This window comes from Hyla sarda, chromosome 2 (genome assembly GCF_029499605.1).
Source record: "Hyla sarda isolate aHylSar1 chromosome 2, aHylSar1.hap1, whole genome shotgun sequence".
Taxonomy (NCBI): Eukaryota; Metazoa; Chordata; class Amphibia; order Anura; family Hylidae; genus Hyla; species Hyla sarda.
This window is the reverse complement of record NC_079190.1, coordinates 74,282,859-74,308,262: the sequence shown is the minus strand read 5'-3', so window position 1 is coordinate 74,308,262 and position 25,404 is coordinate 74,282,859. Positions and strand designations below refer to the sequence as shown.

The 25,404-nt window shown below is 45.4% G+C and overlaps 1 protein-coding gene and 1 long non-coding RNA gene across 3 annotated transcripts in view; one reads left to right on the top strand and one right to left on the bottom strand.

The window, feature by feature from the left end:
* Positions 1-23,410, bottom strand: part of LOC130358613 (uncharacterized) — a 33,010-nt gene extending 9,600 nt beyond the window's left edge. The window contains exons 1-2 of the long non-coding RNA XR_008889588.1: positions 23,279-23,410; positions 22,590-22,693 (exon numbers count right to left, since the gene is read on the bottom strand). This is a non-coding gene — a long non-coding RNA (uncharacterized LOC130358613). The remainder of the gene's footprint in view (positions 1-22,589; positions 22,694-23,278) is intronic.
* Positions 12,674-25,404, top strand: part of LOC130358612 (S-formylglutathione hydrolase) — a 140,295-nt gene continuing 127,564 nt past the window's right edge. The window contains exons 1-2 of one of the 2 annotated variants that reach the window (XM_056562093.1): positions 12,674-13,124; positions 15,197-15,948. In XM_056562093.1, the coding sequence (XP_056418068.1) occupies positions 15,495-15,948 (454 nt within the window). In that variant the 5' untranslated portion in view covers positions 12,674-13,124; positions 15,197-15,494. The remainder of the gene's footprint in view (positions 13,125-15,196; positions 15,949-25,404) is intronic. The other variant, XM_056562092.1, reaches the window with a different exon arrangement.

Genomic DNA, 25,404 nt, shown 5'->3' with positions numbered 1-25,404 from the left:
AGGTACACTGTAAATATAAACATATCAACAAGCATCACAACTTACAGGACTTAGAAGGGGTATTCCAGTGTTTTATAAAAAAAAATTATAATAATATGCTGCTGGGCCCAAGTCTCCTGCTTGTCCTGGGCAGCATCCCTTTGGCTCTTTCTGTTCCCTCAATCTCCTGTCTCCTTCCTGCTTCCATTCACTGGCCAAGATGGTGGTCACTGTGATCATTGATAGATTGAGCACTTGTCTTGGAAGCAGTTATAAGACAGGAGATCAGGGAACCCCCAAGCGCCATATTATTATTTACAAAATATTGGAATACCCCTTCTAAAATCTCGGTGCCAGACACCACAGGACATCTTCTAAGATCATATGGTTTCCATGCCTTGCTGGCCGGGTTTTTTTTTTTGTAGTATGTTGGGAACCAACAAAAATACTAGGCATGTTACTTTAAAGCGGACCTGTCAACAAGAAAATAGAGGTTTAAATAAACACATGGCTAGGTAGGGGCAGCCATCATAATTCTGGGCATGCCTTTTTATTTTTGTATTGCAGTAGTCCTACCCATCAGTAGTGATGTCGCGAACATAAAATTTTCAGTTCGCGAATGGCGAACGCGAACTTCCGCAAATGTTCGCGAACCGGGCGAACCGCCATTGACTTCAATGGGCAGGCGAATTTTAAAACCCACAGGGACTCTTTCTGGCCACAATAGTGATTTAAAAGTTGTTTCAAGGGGACTAACACCTGGACTGTGGCGTGCCGGAGGGGGATCCATGGCAAAACTCCCATGGAAAATTACACAGTTGATGCAGAGTCTGGTTTTAATCCATAAAGGGCATAAATCACCTATTATTCCTAAATTCTTTGGAATAACATGCTTTAGCCCCCTTTATGCAGCACATAGACCCCCCTTTAGGCATCACATAGTTAGATCCCCCCTTTAGGCAGCACATAGATTCCCCCATATTAGGCAGCACATAGTTAGAGCCCCCCTTTAGGCAGCACATAGGTAGAGCCTCCCTTTAAGCAGCACATAGAGCCCCCTTTAGGCAGCACATAGTTAGATCCCCCTTTAGGCATCACATAGTTAGATCCCCCCCCTTTAGGCAGCACATAGATTCCCCCATATTAGGCAGCACATAGATTCCCCCATGTTAGGCAGCACATAGTTAGAGCCCCCTTTAGGCAGCACATAGAGCCCCCTTTAGGCAGCACATATTTAGATCCCCCTTTAGGCAGCACACATATTCCCCCATATTAGGCAGCACATAGTTAGAGCCCCTCTTTAGGCAGCACTGGTTTTATTTCCATAGCCAAAAAAGGCATTTTTTTATTTTTATTTGAACAACTATCACACCAAATGTGATTTGCACTAGTGTGACAATGAGCAAAAAATGTTGCCCTTTTAAGCAGAGGTCCCCAACCAGGTTGAAAGACACACGGACTGAACTTATAGCCCTTTTAATACTGTAGTTAGTTGCTTGAAGGAACTTAAGTTTTACACTGGAGTTCCCCATTTTAACCAGCGGTCTTCTCCCAACCAGGGGGGCCTCCAGCTGTTGCACTACTTCCTGTTCAGGGTGTGGTTGTGTGATCGTCAGCTCCAGGAGAACCAGAGAACCAGAGAGCAGGAGGATTTTTGCCAGCCCTTCCCCCAGGTTTGTGGCAGCCTTCGGGGAAGGGCTTCCCTGCATGAACCCCAACGTCCCCACCTCCCGTTCCAGGCCGGTGGGAGGTGGAGGAGACATTGCAACGGCCAACTCCCAGGATGGGGTACGGAGATCCTCCAGGATCCGCAGAAATGCAGAACCAACTCCACCGTCCATGTCTGGAAGCCGCAAGGCTGCAAGGAAGGCTACAAGCAAGGCTGCAGGGAAAGGCCTGCATGAAGGTGAGGAGTTGAGGATAAACATGGGGAGGCAAGGTACCTTTGAACCCCAGCGGGGTATTGGGTCCCAGGTAATCTTTGGCCACTTTTGGGTCCCGACTCCAAGCAAAAACGGCGGAGTATGAGCGTCTTGGCAGAATGCTTTGTGGGCTAAGAGAGGACTTAAAATTTGCCCGTTACCAGGCTGATTACGCCTCGAAAAATCTAAGGCCAGTGTATTCGGCTAAAGTACGCACCCTGAAAAAAGAGGTTGAGGAGGTAGGAAGGGTGAGGATGGAGATCATGGAAAAACTTCACAGAAAAACTCTGCAATGAAAATGGGTTCAGAGGCAAGCAGAACCCAGAAAGAGAGGAGGAGGTCAGTCACAGCGAAAGCAGTGCAGAGGAGGACGGTGTGGAGGTGGATGGTGGAGGAGAAAGAGAGGACAGTGCTGAGGGGACGATGTGGAGGAAGATAGTGGTGGAGAAAGAGAGGACAGTGCTGAGGAGGACGGTGTGGAGGAAGATGGTGGTGGAGAAAGAGAGGACAGTGCTGAGGAAGGTGCTAAAGAGAAGCAAGATGGTGGTGCAGAGGAGAGTGAAATGGAAGAGGACACAACCCAGAGTACATACATAAATCCTGCTCAGTTAGCCCTGCCTGTAACGTCAGATGACAGCAGTGACGACAGCGGCAGCAGCAATGGGTTAATTGGTGGTGGATTGCTGAAGGCGATTGTGCTCCAAGTCACCTACCCATTTTGAGAACTTCTCATTTGGAAATGACTTGGGCCCAGATACTGAGGTGAAGGGCAAGAGGAAGAGGAGAAATAAAAGGAAAAAAGGAGAGGTCACCAGACTTGTTCATTCTTCTCTCCAGCAGTCTGGGCCATCTGAAAAGGTGGTTCAGGCTGGTGGGCCCCGCAGTCGGCCCGACCCCGCTTTTGCTGTAAAGCGGGGCCAGCATGGGGGGTACATGGTGGATAAGGTTTCTAAGATGACTGCAGACGCCAAGGAGCCCGCCTGTCCTGCTGGTAGTGAAGGGCAGGACAGGCTTAAGGTGGGCGACTCCAGTGCTGAAGGTGGGCGGGGGGCGTGTCCTAGTGCCGGAGCTTGGTGATGTTGCTGTCTGCTCGGCGGGCGGTCCCTCGAGCGATCTGGGCGTAGAAGGGCATTCCTCTGTGAGGGGGGGGGGAGTGTCCATGCATCTGGATTGGCAGAAAAGCCCGAGCGGTCGGGTGAGGTGGCTCCTGAAGGATGCACTGACGCTGTGGGGAACCCCTGCACGTCGGCTGCTGTAGGAGGGGTGGGGGTGCATCCGGAGGGACAGCTCCCACCCAGTGTGAAGCAGTTCTCACTGGGAACATCATCGGCGTTGCCGGAAGTGACATCACTGGAACTGGAAGTAACATCGCCAGAACCGAAAAAGCGGTCATCGGGGGCGGGACCAGTTGCACAAATCCCTGTGGCATACGCAAATAACCCGGCCAGCTCAGGAAAGTTTAGCCAGGATAATAGTGTGAAAGGGAAGAGTGTAAAAGAGAGTGAAAATTTTGGTAATGGTATGTTGCATGAAAATGTTAGCAGTGTGCAAGAGTGGGGCATTAGAGGAGTACAAGAGGGGTGCTAGTGGTGTGAAAGAGAGGGTTGCTAGCGGTGTGCAAGAGAGGGATGCTAGCGGTGTGCAAGAGAAGAGTGCTGGAGGCGGGCAAAGGGATGTCACTGGATCAGTAAAGAGTACTGAGGAAGTAGGGGCTGGTTCGGCTGCCCCCCCGGTGGTGACTGGTAGAAGCTATGCCAGCGTCGCTGCCGGGGAATCAAGAGGGTCCCCATCTCCATCTGGTTCTGGAGGTCACTTGCAGCGGCGCCTCCTGGAGGCTCTGCGTAAGGGTGATAGGTCAATTGAGGTAGAAGGGAGAGGTTTGGTTGACCTGTCTTTTTGAATAGAGAGGCATGGTCTGGGTGCCTTCCGAGAACAGAATGGGAAGGTGATGTGGTCCCTCCCAACACCCGGGCAGGATAGTAACCGTAGGAATGTGGCCCGTCTGATTTGGAGGGGTAAAGATGCGTGCCCGCCCCGGGCAAGGGTGGTTGAGCTCCACCTTCAGATGGAGTTCAGGGCGAGTGACATCATTGCCCTGATTCACCCCTATGGTTCTTCTGAGTTCGACATCAGCTTTGTTCCGCCAGAGGGTCTTGAACTTTTCTGGTCGAATTACGAGATGGTGAAGAACGAGCCCGGCTGGCGGGATTTCCCTGTAAAAGCGATATCCCGGCAGAACCAAACCAAGAGAGTGATCGTTTTGACTCATAACGAGTCGCTCTCTTGCTACAACATCATTACCTGGCTTGGTCATTATGGGGATGTGACGGACATGCCCAAGAAAAATCTTGATGAGCACGGGATCTGGTCTGGGGCCTGGACGTTTTCCGTCAAACTTAGGCGTTCAGGGAGCACAGTTGCCCACATCCCATCGGCAGCCTTCCTCGGACGTGACAGAATCCAAGTCTTCTACCAGGGGCAGCCTAAAGTCTGCCACAGGTGTGCTAGTCCTACCCATTTTAGCGCAACCTGCACTGTGCAGGTTTGCGCTTTGTGTGGTGGGGCTGGTCATCTGGCTGCATCCTGTAGGCAGATCCGGTGTCATCTGTGTGGTATCCTGGGACACCCTTTCAGCCATTGCCCAAGCGCCTTTTCCCGTGTGGTGGCCGCTCCAGCTGGGGAGAGCTTTAGGGTTGCCCCGGCTGGGGAGGGTACGGGCATGGGGGAAGGAGCAACAGGGTTAATGAAGAGCAAGAAGGGGCCTGCTAAACTAAGGCGAGAGGAAATCCGCAGAAGGAGCAGGGAGCTGGAGAGTTCTCAGGTGGCGGGGGTAGCTCCTGGCCCTGCTCCTGTCGCTAGCCCAGATGTTGCTGAGACCCTGGGGGATGATGTGTTGGATGAGGAGATTAGGAGGATTCGCGGAGAGGAAGGCAAAGAGGCTGATCTTTCTGATTCCTCCCACTATGAAAGTGTGGATGAGGAGGGGAGGGAAAGGCTTAAAAAAGACAAGGGCAAAAAAGCTGTAAAGGGGAAGTCTCAGTCCTCTATTTCAGGTGCTAAAGGCCAGATTCTAAAAGGAAGCTTACCTGCTCCTCCTCTGATTGACCTATCGAACAGGTACCTTGTCCTTGATACCATCTCCTCCCCCTCATTGGAGGGGGGTGGCAAGGATGGGGTGCCTGAGGGATTGGAGCCTCCGGGGGGAACTGGGTCCTGTCCTGTTGAGGCATCTTCCTCGGAGGGCAGGGCTAACTCAGGGCCAGATGGAGATGGGAACCAGATGGATTAGTCTGAGTCAAAAAAGAGATCTAAAGAAAGTAAGAATGTTCCTTCTTCTTCAGGGGATGAGGCGGTGAAGAAGAAGGGCAAGAAAAAATAATGGGTAAGGCCGTCTAACTCAATTACCCAGGATGGCAGCACTCACCCCACTGACACTGGCACCTATTAATTGTGCCAGTATAAAGTCTGATACGGCTAGATTCCCAGCCTTTGATTTTCTCGGTCGTGTTGAAGCCGACATTTTCTTTTTACAGGAGACCAGGTTGTCAGATCTAGCCTCTCTGGTTAAAGTCAGAAGAGAGTGGAGGCGTGGGCCCTCCCACTGGTCTCTTGCTGCTGAGCCGTATAGTGGGGTGGCGGTCCTTTTTACCGCTCCGGTCGAATGCAGGCGGGTCATTGAGTTAGAAATGGGGAGGTGCCTGATCTTAGATGTCTTCCTGAAGGGACAAGAGCTCCGGCTCATTAACATCTACGCCCCACAAACAAAGTGGGGCCGTAAGGATCTCTTTATGAAGATCAAGCCCTTTCTTTTTACGAGTCGGCAAGTGATCTTTGGAGGGGACTTCAATAATGTCACGAGGTCCCAAGATAGAAGAGGTTCCAATGATCGGCTGGCTTATGACTGTGGCCCTTAGTAATATAGTCAGGGAAGCTCACCTAGAGGATGCCCACATCTGGAGCCCCTCAGGCCACGCGGGTAACCTTTCATCGAGGTAACAGCAGGTCTAGGATAGACAGGTTTTATTTAAAGGAGGAAGCCGTCTCTTCCGCAGTGTCCGTGGTTGAGGTGGAGATCTCCGACCACTGTATGATTTTGTTTTCCCTTAATGTTTCAGAGACCCCCCAGATGGGTAAAGGTTATTGGAAGCTGAATTCGTCCCTCCTGGAGGAAGCGAAGATAAGACAGTCCTTTGAGGATTTTCTGCAGAGTCAGGTACCTTTACTGGACCTTTGTAGTAGTAAGTCAGAGTGGTGGGAGATATTCAAGATATTCAAGGTTGAGGGGTTCTTCCACCAGCTCTCAAGCCTCAGGTCCCTGAACAGGTATCGCTTGTATCAGGGCCTGAGGAGGAAACTCGAGGTAGTCGAGAGGATATCTCCAGAGTGAAGTCCTCGCTGATGAAGCGTCAGTATGATAAGCAAGCATCTTTGGTTTTTGAGAGGGATTACAGGAAGTACCGCTCGCCCGACCCTTACAGAAACTGCAAGATATCAGTGAGTAGTAAAGTCATCTCAGGACTGATTGATAGTACAGGATCTCTGAATCGGTCCAGATCAGGGATCCTGGAGGTCGTCAGATCCTTCTACTCGCACCTCTTGGGAAGGAAGGATCTAGATCGAGACAAGAAGTCGGCTTTCCTGGCTGAAACCATTCCTGAGTCAGGGGTAGACCCCTCTCATGGCATTTTGGCAGAAGAAATCAGGGAAGAGGAAGTGAGACTGGCGATCGAGGGGTTTGCCCCCAAGAAGTCGCCAGGTCCGGATGGCTTAACATCAGAGTGGTACAGGACCTTTAAGGAGTCTTTAGCTCCCCTCTTGCCTGTAGTATTCAATGAGTGTCTCTCCTTGGGCACTCTGCCAAGGTCAATGAGGAGGTCAGCCCTGATTCTTCTCTCAAAGGGTAAAGATCCTAGCCGGATAGAGAATTGGAGGCCCCTAGCTCTTCTCAATGCGGACAGGAAGCTTCTGGCCAAGATACTGTTTAATCGGCTGGTGAAGTTTGCACCACGGCTCCTTTCTGTGGCCCAGCACTGTACTGTTCCAGGCCGAAGCACCTTAAGTGCTGTCCTTAGTGTCAGGGAGGCAGTGGAGCGGAGAAGTGCGGGTCTCTGGAAGGGGTACTTACTGTCCTTGGATCAGGCCAAAGCATTTGATCGGGTGAACCACGAGTACCTCTGATCGGTCCTCCTGAGATATGGCTTACCAAGTACTTTTGTTAATTGGCTTAAGATCTTGTATGCAGGGGCAGAGAGTTTCCCGCTGGTGAACGGGTGGTCTGGCCGCTCTTTTGAGGTGGGGTCCGGAGTCCTTCAGGGTTGTCCTTTGAGCCCGCTCTTATATGTGTTCGCGATCGATCCCTTCCTTAGGAGGGTGAGTTGCGGACCATTGGCGGGAGTTAGGATGATTCTGGCGGAGCCGGGTGTCGCCCAGAGAGTGGTGGCGTACGCTGATGATGTCCCCATTTTCGTCTCCTCGAGAGAGAGGAGGTCGATGTGGTGATGTCAAAAGTAGAATGCTACTCGGAGGCATCCGGGTCTAAGATCAACCGGGATAAGTGTGAGAGTCTCTGGCTGGGAGGGGGAGACCCCACGTTTGATCTCCCGGACACCCTTCCAGGGCCCCAAGAGTCAGCAAAAGTTTCGGGCATCACATTCGGCCAGGATGATTATCCCACCAAAAACTGAAACGGTAAGCCCCAGGATGCCACTCAGAGGGTGGACCAGTGGAAGGGTTGGTCTATGACCCTCAGGGAAAGGGTACACCTGATCAAATCGTACCTGCTCCCCTTGTTTATCTATCTGGGCAGTGTATGTATCTTACCAGAGGCTTACTACACTAGGGTCTACAGCCTGTTTTTCCAACTGTTATGGGGGAACAGGTTGAACCTAGTCAAGAGGGAGGTTACGTACCGCACGAGGAAACTAGGGGGTTTATCTATGGTAAACATCTGTGGTGTTCTTAACGGACACCTTCTTGAAAGCCAACATCGCAAACCTCTGGTCAGAGAGGGCTCCTCCGTAGGTACTCTCCTGCAGGGAATGGTTTCGGCCTTTCTTCCAGGAATGGGAGAGAGGAGGGCAAGTGAAGGACCTCCGTATGCCCCATGGATATCTTCCGGCTTACGCTACCCCGACTCTGAAGGCGATACGTCGGTGGGGTCTGGGAGTGTGGGAGATCAGGACCCAGTCCAGGCAGTTCCTTGACAAACGGATTCTGTTGACCCACTTCCAGAAGCCTCTGGCGCTCAGGGGTGTTATCTTTTAAACATGAAAAGGATCCCCCAGAAGTTTTGGGACTTGGCCTGGCGCTGCTTTCAGGGGAAGCTATATGTGAGGGACAACCGGAAGTACAGGAACTCTGATGACCGGGGATGTCCCCGAGAAGAGTGTGGGGACACGCTGGAAAGCATGGACCACTTCCTCCTTCATTGTCCCTTTAATATAGGGGTTTACAACCGGGTGGGCGCTTCCATCAGCTGGAGTCAACTTGCCGGCCTTTCCTATCCGGAGTGGGCTTATGGGGCATTCAGGAACCTGGGTGGCCGAGATCGGGGCACTTTATTCTTAGTTAGCTTAGTGGTTAGGTACTACACGTGGAATGCACGGTGCTTAGTATCGACCCAACAGAAAGTCCTCTCCGAGGTGGAGGTGTGTAGGAACATCACTGGTGACCTCGGGAAGATCAGGTCTTTGGAGTATGGCAGTCTTGGTACCGGTAGGGCTTCTCTCCTATGGAGAGGTTTTTCTTTTGATGTACCTTAATTTTGGTTAGGGACAGTATATAGATATTAGGGTGAGTATAGGGTCAGTTTTATGAAGGGATAGCGATAGGGTTAGAAGTAATGTTGATAGGGTGAGCATTTTGAAACTTAGTTTTACCAGGATTGCCATCCTTCTTCCTGGTGGTGGGCTATGCATGTCACTCTAGCTTTTTGTTTTGTTTTCTGTAATTTGAATGTAAAGGGCTTGCAGGCAACCAATCTTGGGTCTGGTGGGGGTTTGTAGTACTGTATTACTTTGTTTTTCATATTATTTCTGTGGTTGTAGTGAGTTAGTTAATAATAGTGGGGGGGGGTTAATTTTAGGTTGGGTGGGGGTTGTTGGGGGGATGGGGTGATGTTTTGGGTCTGACTTGGGTCAGTTTATGGTCAATGACTGTTTCAGTTAAAACTGTGATCTACGAACTCTGACCATGTCTAATGGGGGTGGTGTGGGTGATGGGAGAGTTCATAGTGTAGGTAATTTTCTATTCTTGTTTATATGTATTTCATAAGTATAAATAGTTTTATGTATTTTTGTATAGTATTATACCTCATTGTAGGGTAAAGGCAGTCAGACCAGCTTTTAGTTGATATTATAGTGGATTATTTCCTTATGGTAATGTATCCATGTATGTGTGTGTGTTACTAAAGTTTATATTATGAGTTTTTGCCTGGGGGTGGAAGGAGGGAAAAGAAAAAAAATAAAATAAAGTTTTTCCAAGTTGGAATAATTTTTAGTTTAGACAGTAAGCCCAAATTCTTTTGTTAGGGGAAAGGGGAAAATAGATGTTATGATATAATATGTATTGTGAGTATTGGTTGTTGTATGTGTGTATGGTGTGGTGGTTAAAATTAATGGTATTTCCAAGATTGAATTATTTTAATTATTTTATTTATTTCCTTATTATTTTTATGGCAGTTAGCCATATTTATTTTTTGTTTAATGCATTTTGTGTATGGTATGTGGGGATAAGTTTCCTAGCCGGATGTTTTCAGTTAAAACTTAATTAAGGAAAGCTATATTTATGTTATGTTGGTAATTAATGTGTGTGCGTGTTTGGAAGGATAATAGGTAAGAATTAGTAGTATCAGGCATTATTTGTTAGTTGACTTAAGCTGGGCTGGTCGGTTAGGTAGGTCCTTTTATTCTGTAACAAAGAGTTTATATTTGTTACTTTTTCATTGTTTATGTTTCAGCTGATTAAGCATTGTATTTGTGTTTTGTAAAAGTTTTATATTTTTCTAATAAAAAGAGTTCCAGCTGTTGCAAGACACATGGACTGAACTTATAGCCCTTTTAATACTGTAGTTAGTTGCTTGAAGGAACTTAAGTTTTACACTGGAGTACCCCTTTTAACCAGCGGTTCCCTCCCAACCAGGGTGCCTCCAGCTGTTGCAAGACACATGGACTGAACTTATAGCCCTTTTAATACTGTAGTTAGTTGCTTGAAGGAACTTAAGTTTTACACTGGAGTACCCCTTTTAACCAGCGGTTCCCTCCCAACCAGGGTGCCTCCAGCTGTTGCAAGACACATGGACTGAGCCTAAAAAGGGCTTTTTTGGGTGCTGTCCTTAAAGCAGATGTTAGACTAGTGCTTTAGGAGTAAAGTGGACCCTGAATACACCACCTAGCAGCAACCTAGCTATCGCTTTCCCTATTACAGCAGTAGCAGCTTCTCTGACCCTCCACTTTCTAAGCCTGCAGCATGCTGAATGAAGGTAAAATGGCATCTGTGCAAGAGGTAGTAGGGTCTGGAAGGGAGGGACTGCTGCTGATTGGCTGTAATGTGTCTGTTGACTCTGACTCACAGGGTCAAAGTTTACCGCAATGATAAAGTATAGGGGGCGGATTGAACTTCACATATGTTCACCCGGCGATGCGAACGCGAACATGCTAAGTTCGCAGGGAACTGTTCGCCGGCGAACAATTCGCGACATCTCTACCCATCGGGCAAATTAGGTTCAAGTGCCCAGGGAGCATTTCCCAGTACAGCGCATGTAGTGTATCTTGTGGCTGGCAGTCAGATAAGGGAAGGCATATGCAAGCGGATCATAGGGCAGTAATAGAGAGGATGGGTTGGACTTCCCTGGGCTCTTGCCCCCTAGACATTTGAGTCAATATTTGCAAATAACAAAAATAAATTAGTTCTCACTGAGGAAGAGGACTATTAAAATAAACAAAAAGTATGCCCAAAAGTCTGATGACTAGCCCAGGGCTTCTTTACACCTCTATTTTACATGCTGACAGTATGCATTAAATCGTGCAAAAAAAAAAAAAATAATAATGCTTACATATATATGTTTCTCAATAGGTCATGCAGATATTTCACATGTCTTTTTTTATGTGTCTAGCGTCTGTATTTGGCTAACAAATGCCTCTGTTCTGCTGCTCACTTATTCTGACATCCACTGCTCAGGAAAGGGGAGTGCCCAAGGCAAGCATGCATTCACTTCATCCCTGAGTTTGCTGTGATGTGCTGGGTTTCTTCATCTAATCACTGCAGGCTGCTCTGTAACCCCCTCCTCTGTTTTCATGCTGCAGTCTGATAGGACAGGAGTGAGCACAGAGGAGTACTAGTCCTGCCCTCACTTCCTGAACTTTTTCCCAGCCCGTGCTTCAGCTTGGACAAAGACAATGTTGCAGCTGGACAGGATTATGTTCTGGATGGTATGGGGACCTCTAGTGGTCATATATATATATATATATATATATATATATATATGTGTGTCATGATTGATATCAGAAAGCAGGCCCAATATAAAAATAATAGGAACACACTGAAGAACAATAAAGATTGGTGCATCAGGAAGATGTGATCTTCAGTCATATGTAATCTAACAAACAGAAAAAATTTGGTTGATTTTGTAGCTACCAATACCTGCAGCAATCTAACATCTACGGCAGGGTTTTCCAACCAGTGTGCCTCCAGCTGTTGCAAAACTACAACTCCCAGCATGCGTTGGCTGTCCGGGCATGCTGGGAGTTGTAGTTTTGCAACAGCTGGAGGCACACTGGTTGGGAAACACTGATCTACCTGGTTTTACAGAACCTTTTACAATATCAGTTGGAACAGTTATATATTGGCATTTTATTAAAGCCGCCTCATTTACTATTCTGCTTAAAGGCCATGTTCACACGATTGCATTTTCATGAGGAATCCCGCATAAGAATTTCACACTGAGATTCCGCACTGTTCACACAGCGGAATTTCCGCAACAGATGCTTCTGCACCCGAAATCCCATTTCCGGAGTCCGCAGAAAGAATGGACATGTCTATTCTTTCTGCGGAGTCTGAACGGAAATAAATTGCCATCTATGAGACGGCGCATTTCCAAGCGGTCCTAGCACCAGCATGTTCGCCGTTCTGCTGTCGGGGGGAATGATTTCCATGCGGACATCTTCCGTGTGAATATAGCCTAACATACTTTCCTAATGCCTGCGAAACCACTGAAGATTATTTATGAATTTTCCCACTGTCCAAAAAAATTTTTTTCAAATCGGACTTTTCTTCAACAACATGGTACCAAAACATCCTCTTTGGCGCCAAAGCGTTCTATGAGAATGAAGTGAACGCGGCAATATTACTGTACGACAAATGAGCAGATTGCCGAGGACGGACACAATAAATCATGCAACACACTGGCAGAGACTAGATAGTTCCCAGATCTGTTACTAATAGCATCATTCTTGGAGGGGAACCTGCATAATTAGAATCATAGGGGGAAGAAAATTTGTGTTTTTTTTTTTTTTTTAATTAAATAGTCACCAAAATATCCTGCCTAGTCGTAACGTAAGTGATGCGTGCTCGCTGCACTGTAATAAATTAACCTTTGCTACGCGTCATTATACTGCGTGCGGTTATTTTTAGCAATTTTTTTTCACTTGCAGATACTCCACGAACCATTCTTAAAATATCATGCTGTGTAAAATGAGGAGAGAAGAGCACAGATTGGGGAAGGAACATAGAACCCTATTGTCAGTTTACTGTATTCTGTTGCTACCTAGCAGTTTATGACATGTTATGTAGTGGGAGGTCTGAAAGACTGAACCCAGGCACTCTGGAAGAAATGCCATTCCTGGTTAAATCACTATGTAATCTCATTGAGGAGGCTGCTCTTTCTGGTCACCCGGAGCTGCTGCCATGTGAGTTTTAATTGAAAAGGAAAAAAAAAATAATTATCAATTTTTTCGGCTTTTCTGGATTCTCCTTCATTAGTTGGTTTTTTTTTTTGTTTTGTTTTTTTGTTTCTTGTTTTCTCCTACAATGTGGTGTTGGAAAGTCAACAAGCCGAGCAGATCTGTGATGGGGAAGCAGGATTCCTATGACATGGATTGTCTTCAAAACCGACAGGAACCTGGGAGGTCCGTAAGAACCTGCTGAGATGTTATCCTATGGATCATTGGAAGTAAAGAAAAGACAAAGACAGCTCGGGTGGAATGGAATTCCCATTGTGCAACTCCTGTAAGTAATATTGGTGTGTGCTTCTTGTGCTGCCTTCATATTACTTCTGTGGTTTTTACTAATGTGTTTTACCGTACATTGACTTTAAAAATGAAGAGTGAGATAGTCTATATAAGTCTTTCACCTGACTGCAAATGTACAGCAACAGATGTGGTACCCTGTTAGCTACGAAAAAATCTATGCTCTTGTGTCAAACAAAAAGTATCACAGGTGTATGTACAAGTGTGTTGGTATAGCATCTTTGACATATTGTGCTTTTATTCTTAGTTATTAGTTCTCGTTGCCTGATGAAGGGGCTTATATTATTTAAAAGCCAAGTATCATTTTTCTGGTTGGTCACTTAAGGAACATCAGATGACTAGAATGGCCTTCCAGTAGAAGTGGAGGCTGCAAATACAATGAATGAGTTTAAGCATGCATGGGATAGGTATGAGGCTATCCCTTATTAAAGACAGAAATAGGCATACAGCTATCCTTCATATAAGATAGAAATAGGCATAAGGCTATCCTTCATATAACATAGGGATAGGTATAAGGCTATCCTTCATATAAGATAGAAATAGGCATAAGGCTATCCTTCATATAACATAGGGATAGGTATAAGGCTATTTTTAATATAAGATAGAAATAGGCATAAGGCTATCCTTCATATAACATAGGGATAGGTATAAGGCTATTTTTTATATAAGATAGAAATAGGCATAAGGCAATCCTTCATATAACATAGGGATAGGTATAAGGCTATTCTTTATATAAGATAGAGATAGACATCAGGCTATCCTTCATATTAGATGGGGATATGCATACGGCTATCCTTTATATCAGATAGGGATATACATAAGTCTATCCTTCATATAAGATAGGGGTAAGCATAAGGCTATCCTTTATATGAGATAGGGATATACATAAGTCTATCCTTTATATATTATAGGGATAGACATAAGGCTATCCTTCAGATAAGATAGGGATAGGCATAAGGATATCCTTCATATAAGATAGGGATAGACATAAGGTTATTCTTCATATAAGATAGGGATAGACATAAGGTTATTATTCATATAAGATAGGGATAGACATAAGGCTATCCTTCATATTAGATAGGGATAGGGATAAGGGTAGCTTTTATATAAGATTGGATAGGCATAAGGCTATCCTTTATATAAGATAGGGGTATGCATAAGGCTATCCTTCATATAAGATAGGGGTAAGCATAAAGCTATCCTTCATATTAGATAGGGATATGCATAAGGCTATCCTTTATATTAGATAGGGATATACATAAGTATATCCTTCATATAAGATAGGGGTAAGCATATATAAGGCTATCCTTCATATTAGATAGGGATAGGCATAAGGCTATCCTTTATATCAGATAGGGATATACATAAGTCTATCCTTTATATATTATAGGGATAGACATAAGGCTATCCTTCAGATAAGATAGGGATAGGCATAAGGATATCCTTCATATAAGATAGGGATAGACATGTGGTTATTCTTCATATAAGATAGGGATATGCATAAGGCTATCCTTCCTATAAGATAGGGGTAGGCATAAGACTATCCTTTATATTAGATAGGGATATGCATAAGGCTATCTTTTATATGAGATAGGGATAGACATAGGTCTATCCTTCATATATGAAGATTATCCTTCCTATAAGATAGGGATAGGCATAAGGCTATCCTTTCTATAAGATAGGGATAGGCATAAGGTCATCCTTCATATAAGATAGGGCTAGATATAAGGTTATCCTTCATAAAAGATAGGGCCAGGGACTATTCAAAATATTCAGAATATTGGGTAGACTAGATAGGCCGCATGGTTCCTATCTTCCAACACATTCTATGGTTCTATGAAATATTTTAGTCATTTTTTGACACTTCCATAGACTTCCATAATATACCGAGCTGCTGTAATAACTACAGTGATTATTGCTCAGACATTGACTATAGAGATTCGCATTAAGATAACCATATTAGCAGTGAGGTTTTGTCAGTTTGAGGGACAGTCACGTTCTCCAGTGGCTCTGACTAAATGCATTAGTATTGCCATTGTATACCCCCCCCAGATTCCTCAGGAGGTGAAGGACTTAAACACTGGGAGAAAGATTACAGTTTAGGATGATTGTCTCTCCGCTGAACACTTCCTAATGCAACATCAGTTCCGACCGGATTAAACGCATTTGCTATCTGATGCCTGAGTATAAAAGGAACCGCAGAAAAATTGCTTTACTGCCCCTGCAATAATGGTAAGGAACCTATGGATCGTACACCGAATAGACTTAGAGAGGACACCCAAGTGAGCTTCTCAGCGGAATACTGCACCAACTCACATGAATCTATTCAGTGTGGATTAAAAACAGACCAATGCTCGAGAAAAGTTACTCCCTTCTGTTCTTTCATGTCATTTCCCTGCAAAACTCAGGATTAAATATGGACATTCTTGAAAAGGAGAACTTTCTGAATATCTCCAAGAGCTCTTTCTTACAACTAAACCCCAACAAGTTATCCTATACCAGCAGTGACCCTACGGCAGGAGCGGCTAATTCGACCGATATTTTCAACTGGACCTTAAATTCGGAAAATTTAACCCAACTCGCTCCAGGAGGAAGTTCTTTTTCTTTGGAGAAGAATTGGCCGGCCCTTCTGACGGTCACAGTCATTGTGGTGACCATTGCTGGGAATATACTAGTGATCATGGCCGTGTCTCTGGAGAAAAAGCTTCAGAACGCAACAAATTATTTCCTTATGTCCCTGGCTATTGCTGACATGCTCATAGGCTTCCTTGTTATGCCAATCTCTATGCTAAATATACTGTATGGTAAGTAACACTATAACAAAGACTATCGTTTATAATTACATACCTAGCAATCTTCTAGTTATGAAATAAGAAATAAAAGATATAAATAAATACTCTACACCCAAGGGATCCAAACTATGGAACTCCAGCTGTTGCAAAACTACAACTCCCAGCATGCCCGGACAGCCAACGGCTGTCCGGGCATGCTGGGAGTTGTAGTTTTGCAACAGCTGGAGGTTTGCAGTTTGGATACCTTTGGATGTAGAGTATTTATTTATATCTTCTATTCCTTCCTTCCTGCACACTTATTTCATAATAACTTAGGTATGTAGAGCAATGGTCTCCAAACTGTGGTCCTCCAGCTGTTGCAAAACTACAACTCCAAGCATACCAGGAGAGAGATGCATGCTGGGAGTTGTAGTTTTGCAACAGCTGGAGGTCTGCAGTTTGGATACCTTTGGATGTAGAGTATTTATTTATATCTTCTATTCCTTCCTTCCTGCACACTTATTTCATAATAACTTAGGTATGTAGAGCAGTGGTCTCCAAACTGTGGACCTCCAGCTGTTGCAAAACTACAACTCCAAGCATACCAGGAGAGAGATGCATGCTGGGAGTTGTAGTTTGCAACAGCGAGAGGTCCACAGTTTGGAGACGTAGGGTGTAGATTATTTAATAAAATGTTCTATTCCATTGCCAACAGCTGTCCGGGCATGCTGGGAGTTGTAGTTTTGCAACAGCTGGAGGCCCCGGTTTGGATACCTTGGATGTACAGTATTTATTATGTTCTATTCCTTTCTTCCTGCACATTTATGTTATAATAACTTACGTGTGCAGAGCAATGGTCCCCAAATTGTGAAACTCCAGCTGATGCAAAACTACAACTCCCAGCTTGCCCTGACAGCTGCATGCTTGGAGCTGTAGTTTTGCAACCGCTGGAGGTCCGCAGTTTGGATACCTTTGGGTGTAGAGTATTTATTTAGATCTTCTATTCCTTCCTTCCTGCACATTTATGTCATAATAACTTAGGAATGTAGAGCAATGGTCTCCAAACTGTGAACCTCCAGCTATTGCAAAACTACAACTCCCAGCTTGCCCAGACAGCCTCATGCTGGGAGTTGTAGTTTTGCAACCGCTGGAGGTACGCAGTTTGAAGGTCCAGGGTGTAGAGTATTTGTTTATATGTTCTATTCTTCCTTCCTGCACATTAATGTCATACTAACTTATGTGTGAACAGTGATGGTCTCTACACTATGGACCTCCAGCTGTTGCAAAACTACAAGTCCCACCTTGCCCAGACAGCCACATGCTGGGAGTTGTGGTTTTGCAACAGCTGGATGTACAAAGTTTGAAGACCAAGGGTGTACAGAATTTATTTATATGTTCTATTCCTTCTTTCCTGCACCTTTATGTCATGATAACCTATGTGTGTAGAGAAATGGTCTCCAAACTATTGGACTCCAGCTGTTTCAAAATTACAACTCCCAGCATGCCTGTACTGAGCTGCATGCTGGGAGTTGTAGTTTTGTAACAGCTGGAGGTTCACAGTTTGGAGATCTAAGGTGTAAAGTATTCATTTAAATGTTCTATTCCATTGCTTTACACACATATAAGTTATTATGACCTTTGTGTTTGGAATGTATTGCATTCGTTTTATACAACTCAAAAAAGAAACTTGTTGCATGTAGTCAATGCATTCGTTGTTTTTTTTCCTAACTTTACAAACATATCCACAAAGTTTATAAATCATACAAAAAACATCAATGTAAATAATAATATATGAATATATATGCCATACCTGTCATAAGCAGATGTTTTCTACATATGGAGTGAATTTCTGTAACCCTACAGCTCCCCCTGCTGTTAATTTATATTACAACAGGCAAAAGAGATCGTATTGACACCATAAGGCAGTCTATGTGAAGAGGAAACTCATAAGAAAAAAAAACACTTTAGATTTATCAAAACCTGTGCAGAGGAAAAAGCTGACCAGTTTCCCATAGCAACCAATCAGATTGCTTCTTTCATTTTTAACAAGGCCTCTGAAAAATGAAAGAAGCAATCTAATTGGTTGTTATGGGCAACAGGTCAAATTTTCTTCTGTAAAGGTTTTGATAAATCCACCCCATAGTGCCCTTAAATTGTGCAATAACAATAAGAACTTTGTCCGCTCGTAATGTATCATCTTCAGGCTATGTTGACATCAGAGTTAGGGACATCCGTTCCGTTAGATATGTCATTGTCATCAATCTATCATATTCTAAACCAGTGTTTCCCAATCTTTTTCGGCTCAGGGAACCCCACTGGGGATTACAGAGCTGCTTTATACAGCTACTCGCAATGACATCTCCTCTAATCAGCGACATTCCCTTCCAGCCACAAATCTTCACCGTTAAACCTGCAAAACAAACCTATTAGGCTCCGCACTTTTCTAGCATCAGCCTCCAGATTCCCCTTTTACAAGTGAAGAGGAAAACAGGGGAGTATAGGTGTAAAAGGGAAACAGAGGGGTGCAGAAAGGTGTACATGGGTGACAGCTGTGTAGAGAGGTGTACATAGGTGACAGGTGTGTAGAGGAATGTACATGGGTGACAGGTGTGTAGAGGAGTGTACATGGGTGACAGGTGTGTAGAGGGATGTACAAGGGTGACAGGTGTGTAGAGGAGTGTACATGGGTGACAGGTCTAGAGGAGTATACATGGGTGACTGGTGTGTAGAGGAGTGTACATGGGTGACAGGTGTGTAGAGGAGTGTACATGGGTGACAGGTATGTAGAGGAGTGTACGTGGGTGACAGAGGGGTGTATATGGGTGACAGGTGTGTAGAGGAGTGTACATGGGTGACAGGTGTGTAGAGGAGTGTACATGGGTGACAGGTATGTAGAGGAGTGTACGTGGGTGATAGAGGGGTGTAGAGGGGTGAAAGAGGGGTGGACAGGAGTGACAAGGTGGTAACAGAGGGTGGATAGGGGTGACAAAGGGACAGAGGGGTGAATATTGAGGGTTGGACATTGGTGACAGGGGGTAGACTGGGGGGTGGTCAGAGGGTATAGTGAACATAGGTGACAGGGGTGGATAAAGTGGACATGGATGACAGGAAAGTGGACATGGGTGAAAGGGGGTAACAGAGGGGTGACAAAGGGGGGTGGACAGGGGTGATAGAGGGGAGAAGGTGCAGTACCTTAATTAAGCTGAGCTGTTTTTCAACGTCCACTGCGGGGGCCGGGAAGAATCTGGAGGCTGAGAAGAATCCGGTGGTAGAAAGATGGTCCGGAGGCTGGAAAGCTGGTCTGGGGGCCTGGAAGCTGGTCTGGGGGCCGGGAAGATGATCAGGAGGCCGGAAAGATGGTCTGGGGGCAGGGAAGATAGACCGGGGGCCAGGAAGATGATCCAGGGCCAGGAAGATGATCAGGGGGCTGGGAAGCTGGTCCGGGGCCAGGAAGATGATCAGGGGTCGGCGCACCATCCCCATTGCATTTATCCCCTTCCCGGCCTGCGCGCCTGTGACTCACTCACGGTGTTGCAGCAGTGCGCACGTACACGCAATGCGCACGCAAGCTTCCCTTCCCCCCTGCGCCGCCATGATTCACAGGCACGCAGGCCGGAAGTTTTAAAAATAATAAAATACATTGGCTGCTGGAGCCCGCGGAACCCCTGGCAGTTCTTGACGGAACCCCTAGGTTCCACAGAACCCCAGTTATAGGGAAAATCGTAGAAAAATGAACCGATCCTGGCGCTGGTACACTGGATATAAGAAGGACTTGAAATCCAATGGTGTTCCTTTGGATTTCAAGTCCTTCTTATATCCAGAGTACCAGCGCCAGGATCGGTTCATTTTTCTACTATTTTCCCTATTGCCTTGAGCTGGAACAGCAAGGCTGCTACCAAAGGACCGAAGCTGCCGGTCTGGAGACATATTGATTAAAGAACGCTATCTGAGGTGTTGCGCTCTGAGTGCAACTGAACTCGGTGAGTTTAACTTTAATTCTACTTTAAACTGAACTGTAACCTCCTTCACTAGGAGCGCAAATTCCCCTTCTCTCCTTTTTTTCATTTTTCATACAGAGCCCCGGTTGGGGATCACTGTTCTAAAAGGATGCTTCATGGTTCATTATTTGGAATAATTTTTGGGAAAAGTCCACTAATGTCCGTATATTAACTCTTTTTTTTTACTATTTACGTGTAAGGTCACTTGATCTGGCCTCACTTATTTTTTTTTTCTGAGCTTCAGCAGAAATTAAGAATGCTGATGTGAACCCAGCGTTACCAATGCGATAAGGGAAACGTAAAATCTGGCTACATTTGGTACTAAACACATTTCCTCATCCTTTAATTCTGGCAAACTGGATTGGCCTACGTTGAGCCTTTAATCTGTAAATTATCTATCATCAAGTCAACAGGCCCTTGGCTATGACTGTCCTAAGCCAGCCTCTGTTGTCATGGCAACTTAAAAAACAACCTTCATGTGAATAAGTGGATCACAGTGATATCAGAGACAACCCAAGACACCAATAAGTGGGAAACAATAGCCAGAATCTGTTTTATTCTGTAAGTCTGAAGGCAATACAAGGCCAATACACATGAAACAGACAAGGAGAGATGAAACGTAAGGACACAAGTGTAAATAAGCCATAAAGCAGTACACTGCAGACTAAAATCAACAACATGTAGAGGATAACATTCTACATTATTTACTACGGTACATATTTATATATATATAAATATATATAAATAAATACTGCAATAAATAATAAAATACAGTATAAACTTATGCCATGCTTATCAGAAGCAGATGTTTTCTATGTATTGGCCTAGATCAGTGGCCTCCAACCTGCGGACCCCCAGATGTTGCAAAACTACAACTCCCAGCATGCCCGGACAGCCGTTGGCTGTCCGGGCATGCTGGGAGTTGTAGTTTTGCAACATCTGGGGGTCCGCAGGTTGGAGACCACTGGCCTAGATCAATGTTTTCCAACAGGGTGCCTCCAGCTACAAAACTACAATTCCCAGCATGCCTGGACAGCCTCTGGCAGTCCGGGCATGCTGGGAGTTATAGTTTTGCAACAGCTGAAGGCACCCTGGTTGGGGAACACTGACCTAGATTTATTACAACTATTTTATTTTGAGACAATGCAAACGGCCAGACTTTAAAAGCCCCAGAATTATCACGGTGTACCTGGCTGATTGAACAATCTGGTGCATCTTAAAAGGGGTTCTCCGGTGCAGAGACATAGTTACATAGTTAGTATGGTTGAAAAAAGACATACGTCCATCAAGTCCAACCAGGGAATTGAAGGGAAGGGTGTAAGGGGATAAGGGGAAGGGGATAGGGGATAAGATAGCTGTCACGCCCCCTCCCGTAGGCTTGCATTGAGGGGCGGAGCCTGACATCACACGGGGGCGGAGGCGTGACGTCACACGCCGCCGACCCTGTGGCGAACACGCTCCGGGGACTGATTACAAACGGGGTGCCGCGTGCAAGATCACGGGGGTCCCCAGCGGCGGGACTCCCGCGATCAGGCATCTTATCCCCTGCTCCGGAGCCGCATGCGGCTCTTTTACACCTTTGCCGCGGCTCCGTCACCCTCATTCTGGGACACTGCATTGTACTGGAATGAGGGTGACGGAGCCGCGGCATCGTCGGTTTTACTTACCTGCCCTGGTGCCATCGGAGCGGAGTCTCTTCTTCGGGGGCCGCGCGAATCCTCACTGTCATGTGACAATGTAACGTCACATGACAGTGATGTCGCCGGCCTGTGCCTCAGTCGAGGAGCGCCGCCGGGAGAGGAAGATGCCACGCGAGGAGCTGGTGAGTATGTAAAGTACATTGCTCACTTGACAGCGGGGCGTTAACCCCTCACCCCGCGGCAGCGTTAATGCTGCCATGGGGTGAGGGGTTAACGCTACCGCTGCCATGGGGTGAGGGGTAACTTAACCCCTCACCCCATGGCAGCGACAGCATTATCGCTGCCGCGAGGTGAGAGTTTAACGCTGCCGCTGCCATGGGGTGAGGGGGTAACAAAAGCCCACCCCAGGCCTGGGCCCAAAAAAAAGCCCACCCCAGGCCTGGGCCCAAAAAAAAGCCCACCCCAGGTCTGGGCCCAAAAAATGAAGCCCACCCCAGGCCTGGGCCCAAAAAATGAAGCCCACCCCAGGCCTGGCATTAAGGTAAGAAACAATATATGTAGTGTTATATTTGTTTTAAATGTTACAATGGTTTTGCGGCTCCCAGGTTTTTGTTTTTTTTCGAAAATGGGTCCAAGTGGCTCTTTTTGTCTTAAAGGTTGCAGACCCCTGGGATAGGGGATGAGATGTCTAAGCACCGGGGAACCCCTTTAAGACTATCAATTTAAGGTTACACCAACTATTAGTTGGCTTAAATGTGCTCCAGAGTTTGCACCAGAATGTGACACACTTTTTGACAAATCTAAAGCCATGGGCCTCTTATAAAAAGCTATGGCCCACTTTACTATACGTCCCTTTTGGCGGAAAAGTTACTAAAACATTTTCAGAATACATCGAAAATGTGTCAAAATTCCCAAAAGAAGGTTATGTCGTAACGTGCACCAACATTTTGCCACATTTGCAATGATAAATCTGGGCCATTGAGTACATTTCTGTAGCCCTACAACTGCTGACAGTTAATTTATATTACTAAATTACCTTTGCATCTCCTATAGTTATGGCCTGGGCACCATCAATCCTTCACTGATATGGCAGACTCTCACAAGGGGCCCGATCATGTGTAGTCTCCATATACTAGTGGGCTTTTCAGGAAATACAAAAGTAAAGAGGGACACAGGATAAGACCATTCACATCTAATTGCTTTCACTGGTATTCATCAATATACAACCATAAAGGTATTCCAACATATACTGCAGCTTTCTCCATTTGGTTTACACTTATATGTTCCACAAACAAAACTTATACACTAGAAATTCACTAGTGTTCTATGTTTGGTTTACTTAAGTCTATGCCAACCTACTGGTATGCTGCAATATCTATAAAAAATATCCTTTTGAACATATCTTCATGTAGAAGTAGTGTACCTGTTGTTCAAGTAACTTTTCAGATTAAGTTCTAATGTTTTAATATAACCTGTCATGCAGTTTCAACAGATTTCTGCTCTGCAGGCTTTGATTCTAATTTTAGTTCCTGAGCTCTGAGCTAGAGGGTGGAAATTAGTCTGTATGACAGTGTCTCCAATTCCCTGCACACACAGAAGGGGTAGTCTGTTCCCTTTAGACTCTATGACAAACCTTCAGAAGCAGCAGCAGCTTGGAGGACATTATAGAGCAGTATTAAGCCATGTAAACTGTAAATCAAGCACTGAGTGAAATCTCATACTCACTACAAGCTCCTGAAGCCTGTTTGTCTATCTCCGTTCACCCCTCTCTTCCTTTTCTATAGACTTATATGGGCATTCCGATTTTAAGCAAAAAGTTTCCCCTTCTGAAGCATTCTGTGCCAGCTACAAGAGGAACTATGAGAAAGAGGAGACAATGTAGTGACATTCCAATACTGTCTCCATTCCTTACTAAATAAGTGGGAAATAAACAGCAGAGGGTGATGGGAAACACCAGACAGTCCTTTTAGAAGGAACAGTGAGACAGAATGAGGGCACTGCTTCACCTTGAGAAACCAAACCGGCTGGAACGCAACTCTGTGCTGAGCCACCTTAAGAATGGCTTTACGTTATCTAAATGAATAATGGATTTAGGAGGGAGGGCAGAGCAGCCGGAGTCTGATGAGTGAAGAAAGAGGCATTTTTCTAAAGTATTATTATTAAAGGGGTGCTCCGGCATTAAGACATCTTATCCTCTATTCAAAGGATAGGGGATAAGATGTCTGAACGTGGGGGTCCCACACGGGGGCGGAGTCATGACGCCACAATACTCAGTCCCCGTGGTTTGGAGGCATAAGACTTGGAGCCTACAGCGCTTCTTGCAGTGCTAACAGGTGGGTGCTGCATGCTAGATCCTTTGGATAGGGGATAAGATGTCTTAGTGCTGGAGTACCCCTTTAAGGCTTGTCTAAATTTAAAAAAAATGATTTTACAGCCTGGTTTTGTGATAAAATAACAATCACAAATTTTATCTTCACTGCATCCAGCGCCACAGCTCTGCTCTCAACCACTGTCTTTGTTACAGAGATGTTACACTCAATAAGGTTACAACAGGTGAGTATAGTGTATTTTGTTGTTTTATGCTTAAATTAGGCTGAACAATTTTTTTTTATATTTTGAAGACCCCTTTTAAGAGTAGTGTTGCTCGCGAATATTCGCAATTCGAATATTATTCGCGAATATCGCATATTCGCGAATTCGCGAATTTTGCGAATATAGCGCTATATATTCGTAATTACGAATATTCGTTTTTTTTTTTTTTTTTTTTCTTCACAGTACACATCACAGTGATCACCCCTCTCTGCTTCCAGCTTGTGTGGTGTAAAGAAGGCGCTAATACTACTGTGTGAGACTGGCGTGCGAAAATTCGCATATGCTAATTTTCGCATATGCGAATTTTCGCGTACGCTAATTTTGTATATGCTAATTTTCACATATGTTAATTTTCGCATACGCGACTTCGCATATGCGAAAATAAAACGAGGATATAACGAATATGCGAATATTCGCGAATATATGACGAATATTCGTCCATATATTCGCGAATATTCGCGAATTCGAATATGGCCTATGCCGCTCAACACTATTTAAGAGTACCTGTCATATATAGGCCTTCGTTGCTGCCGGAAGTCTTCTAATAACACAGCCTGACTGTGGCAGGTTCTACCCTAAGAGTCCAGATCACTTGATCAATGCAGTACATATGTCTCTACATTGATCAAAATTAACCCTTTCTAAATAGTACTCCCGAAAATAATTTGAGTTTTGTACACCAGTTTTCTGGCATACAAAGGTTGAAAAATCTCCACATAGAATTTTAAAACACATTTTGGGTTTGCATTAAAGGGACCAAGTTTGGTCGATTTCTTAACCAAAATGTAATGTCAATTGCCACTGACTGTGTGTGGTGGCCCAGTACAGGAGTTGTACCCATGTACCCCTGCTGCCCTGTCCGGCAGCCTCCCTACAGTGTCCCCTGGGCCACCTCTACACCTGTCCCCTTGTGTGTGTATATATATATATATATATATATAAAATGCATGTATTATATTGTACAGTATAATGTTTATAAAAGGTGTTATAGCTTTAAGAATTGTTAACAGGGCCGCCATCAGGGGGGTACAGCCAGTACCCCAGTCAGGGGCCCAGGCACCCAGGGGGACCTAGGGCTGCAACATGCTGCGACCGGTGCTGGCACGGTCCCTGCATGTGCATAACCAGACCCTTCATCTGCAGGCCCCATCGTGCCCCCTGTGACTGGGCCAGCAGGTGAAGAATCCGGGACACCTGTCCCGAATCCCTGAACGACCGCAGCTTTTAACACTGAGTGCGCCTTTAATACGCACACAGCG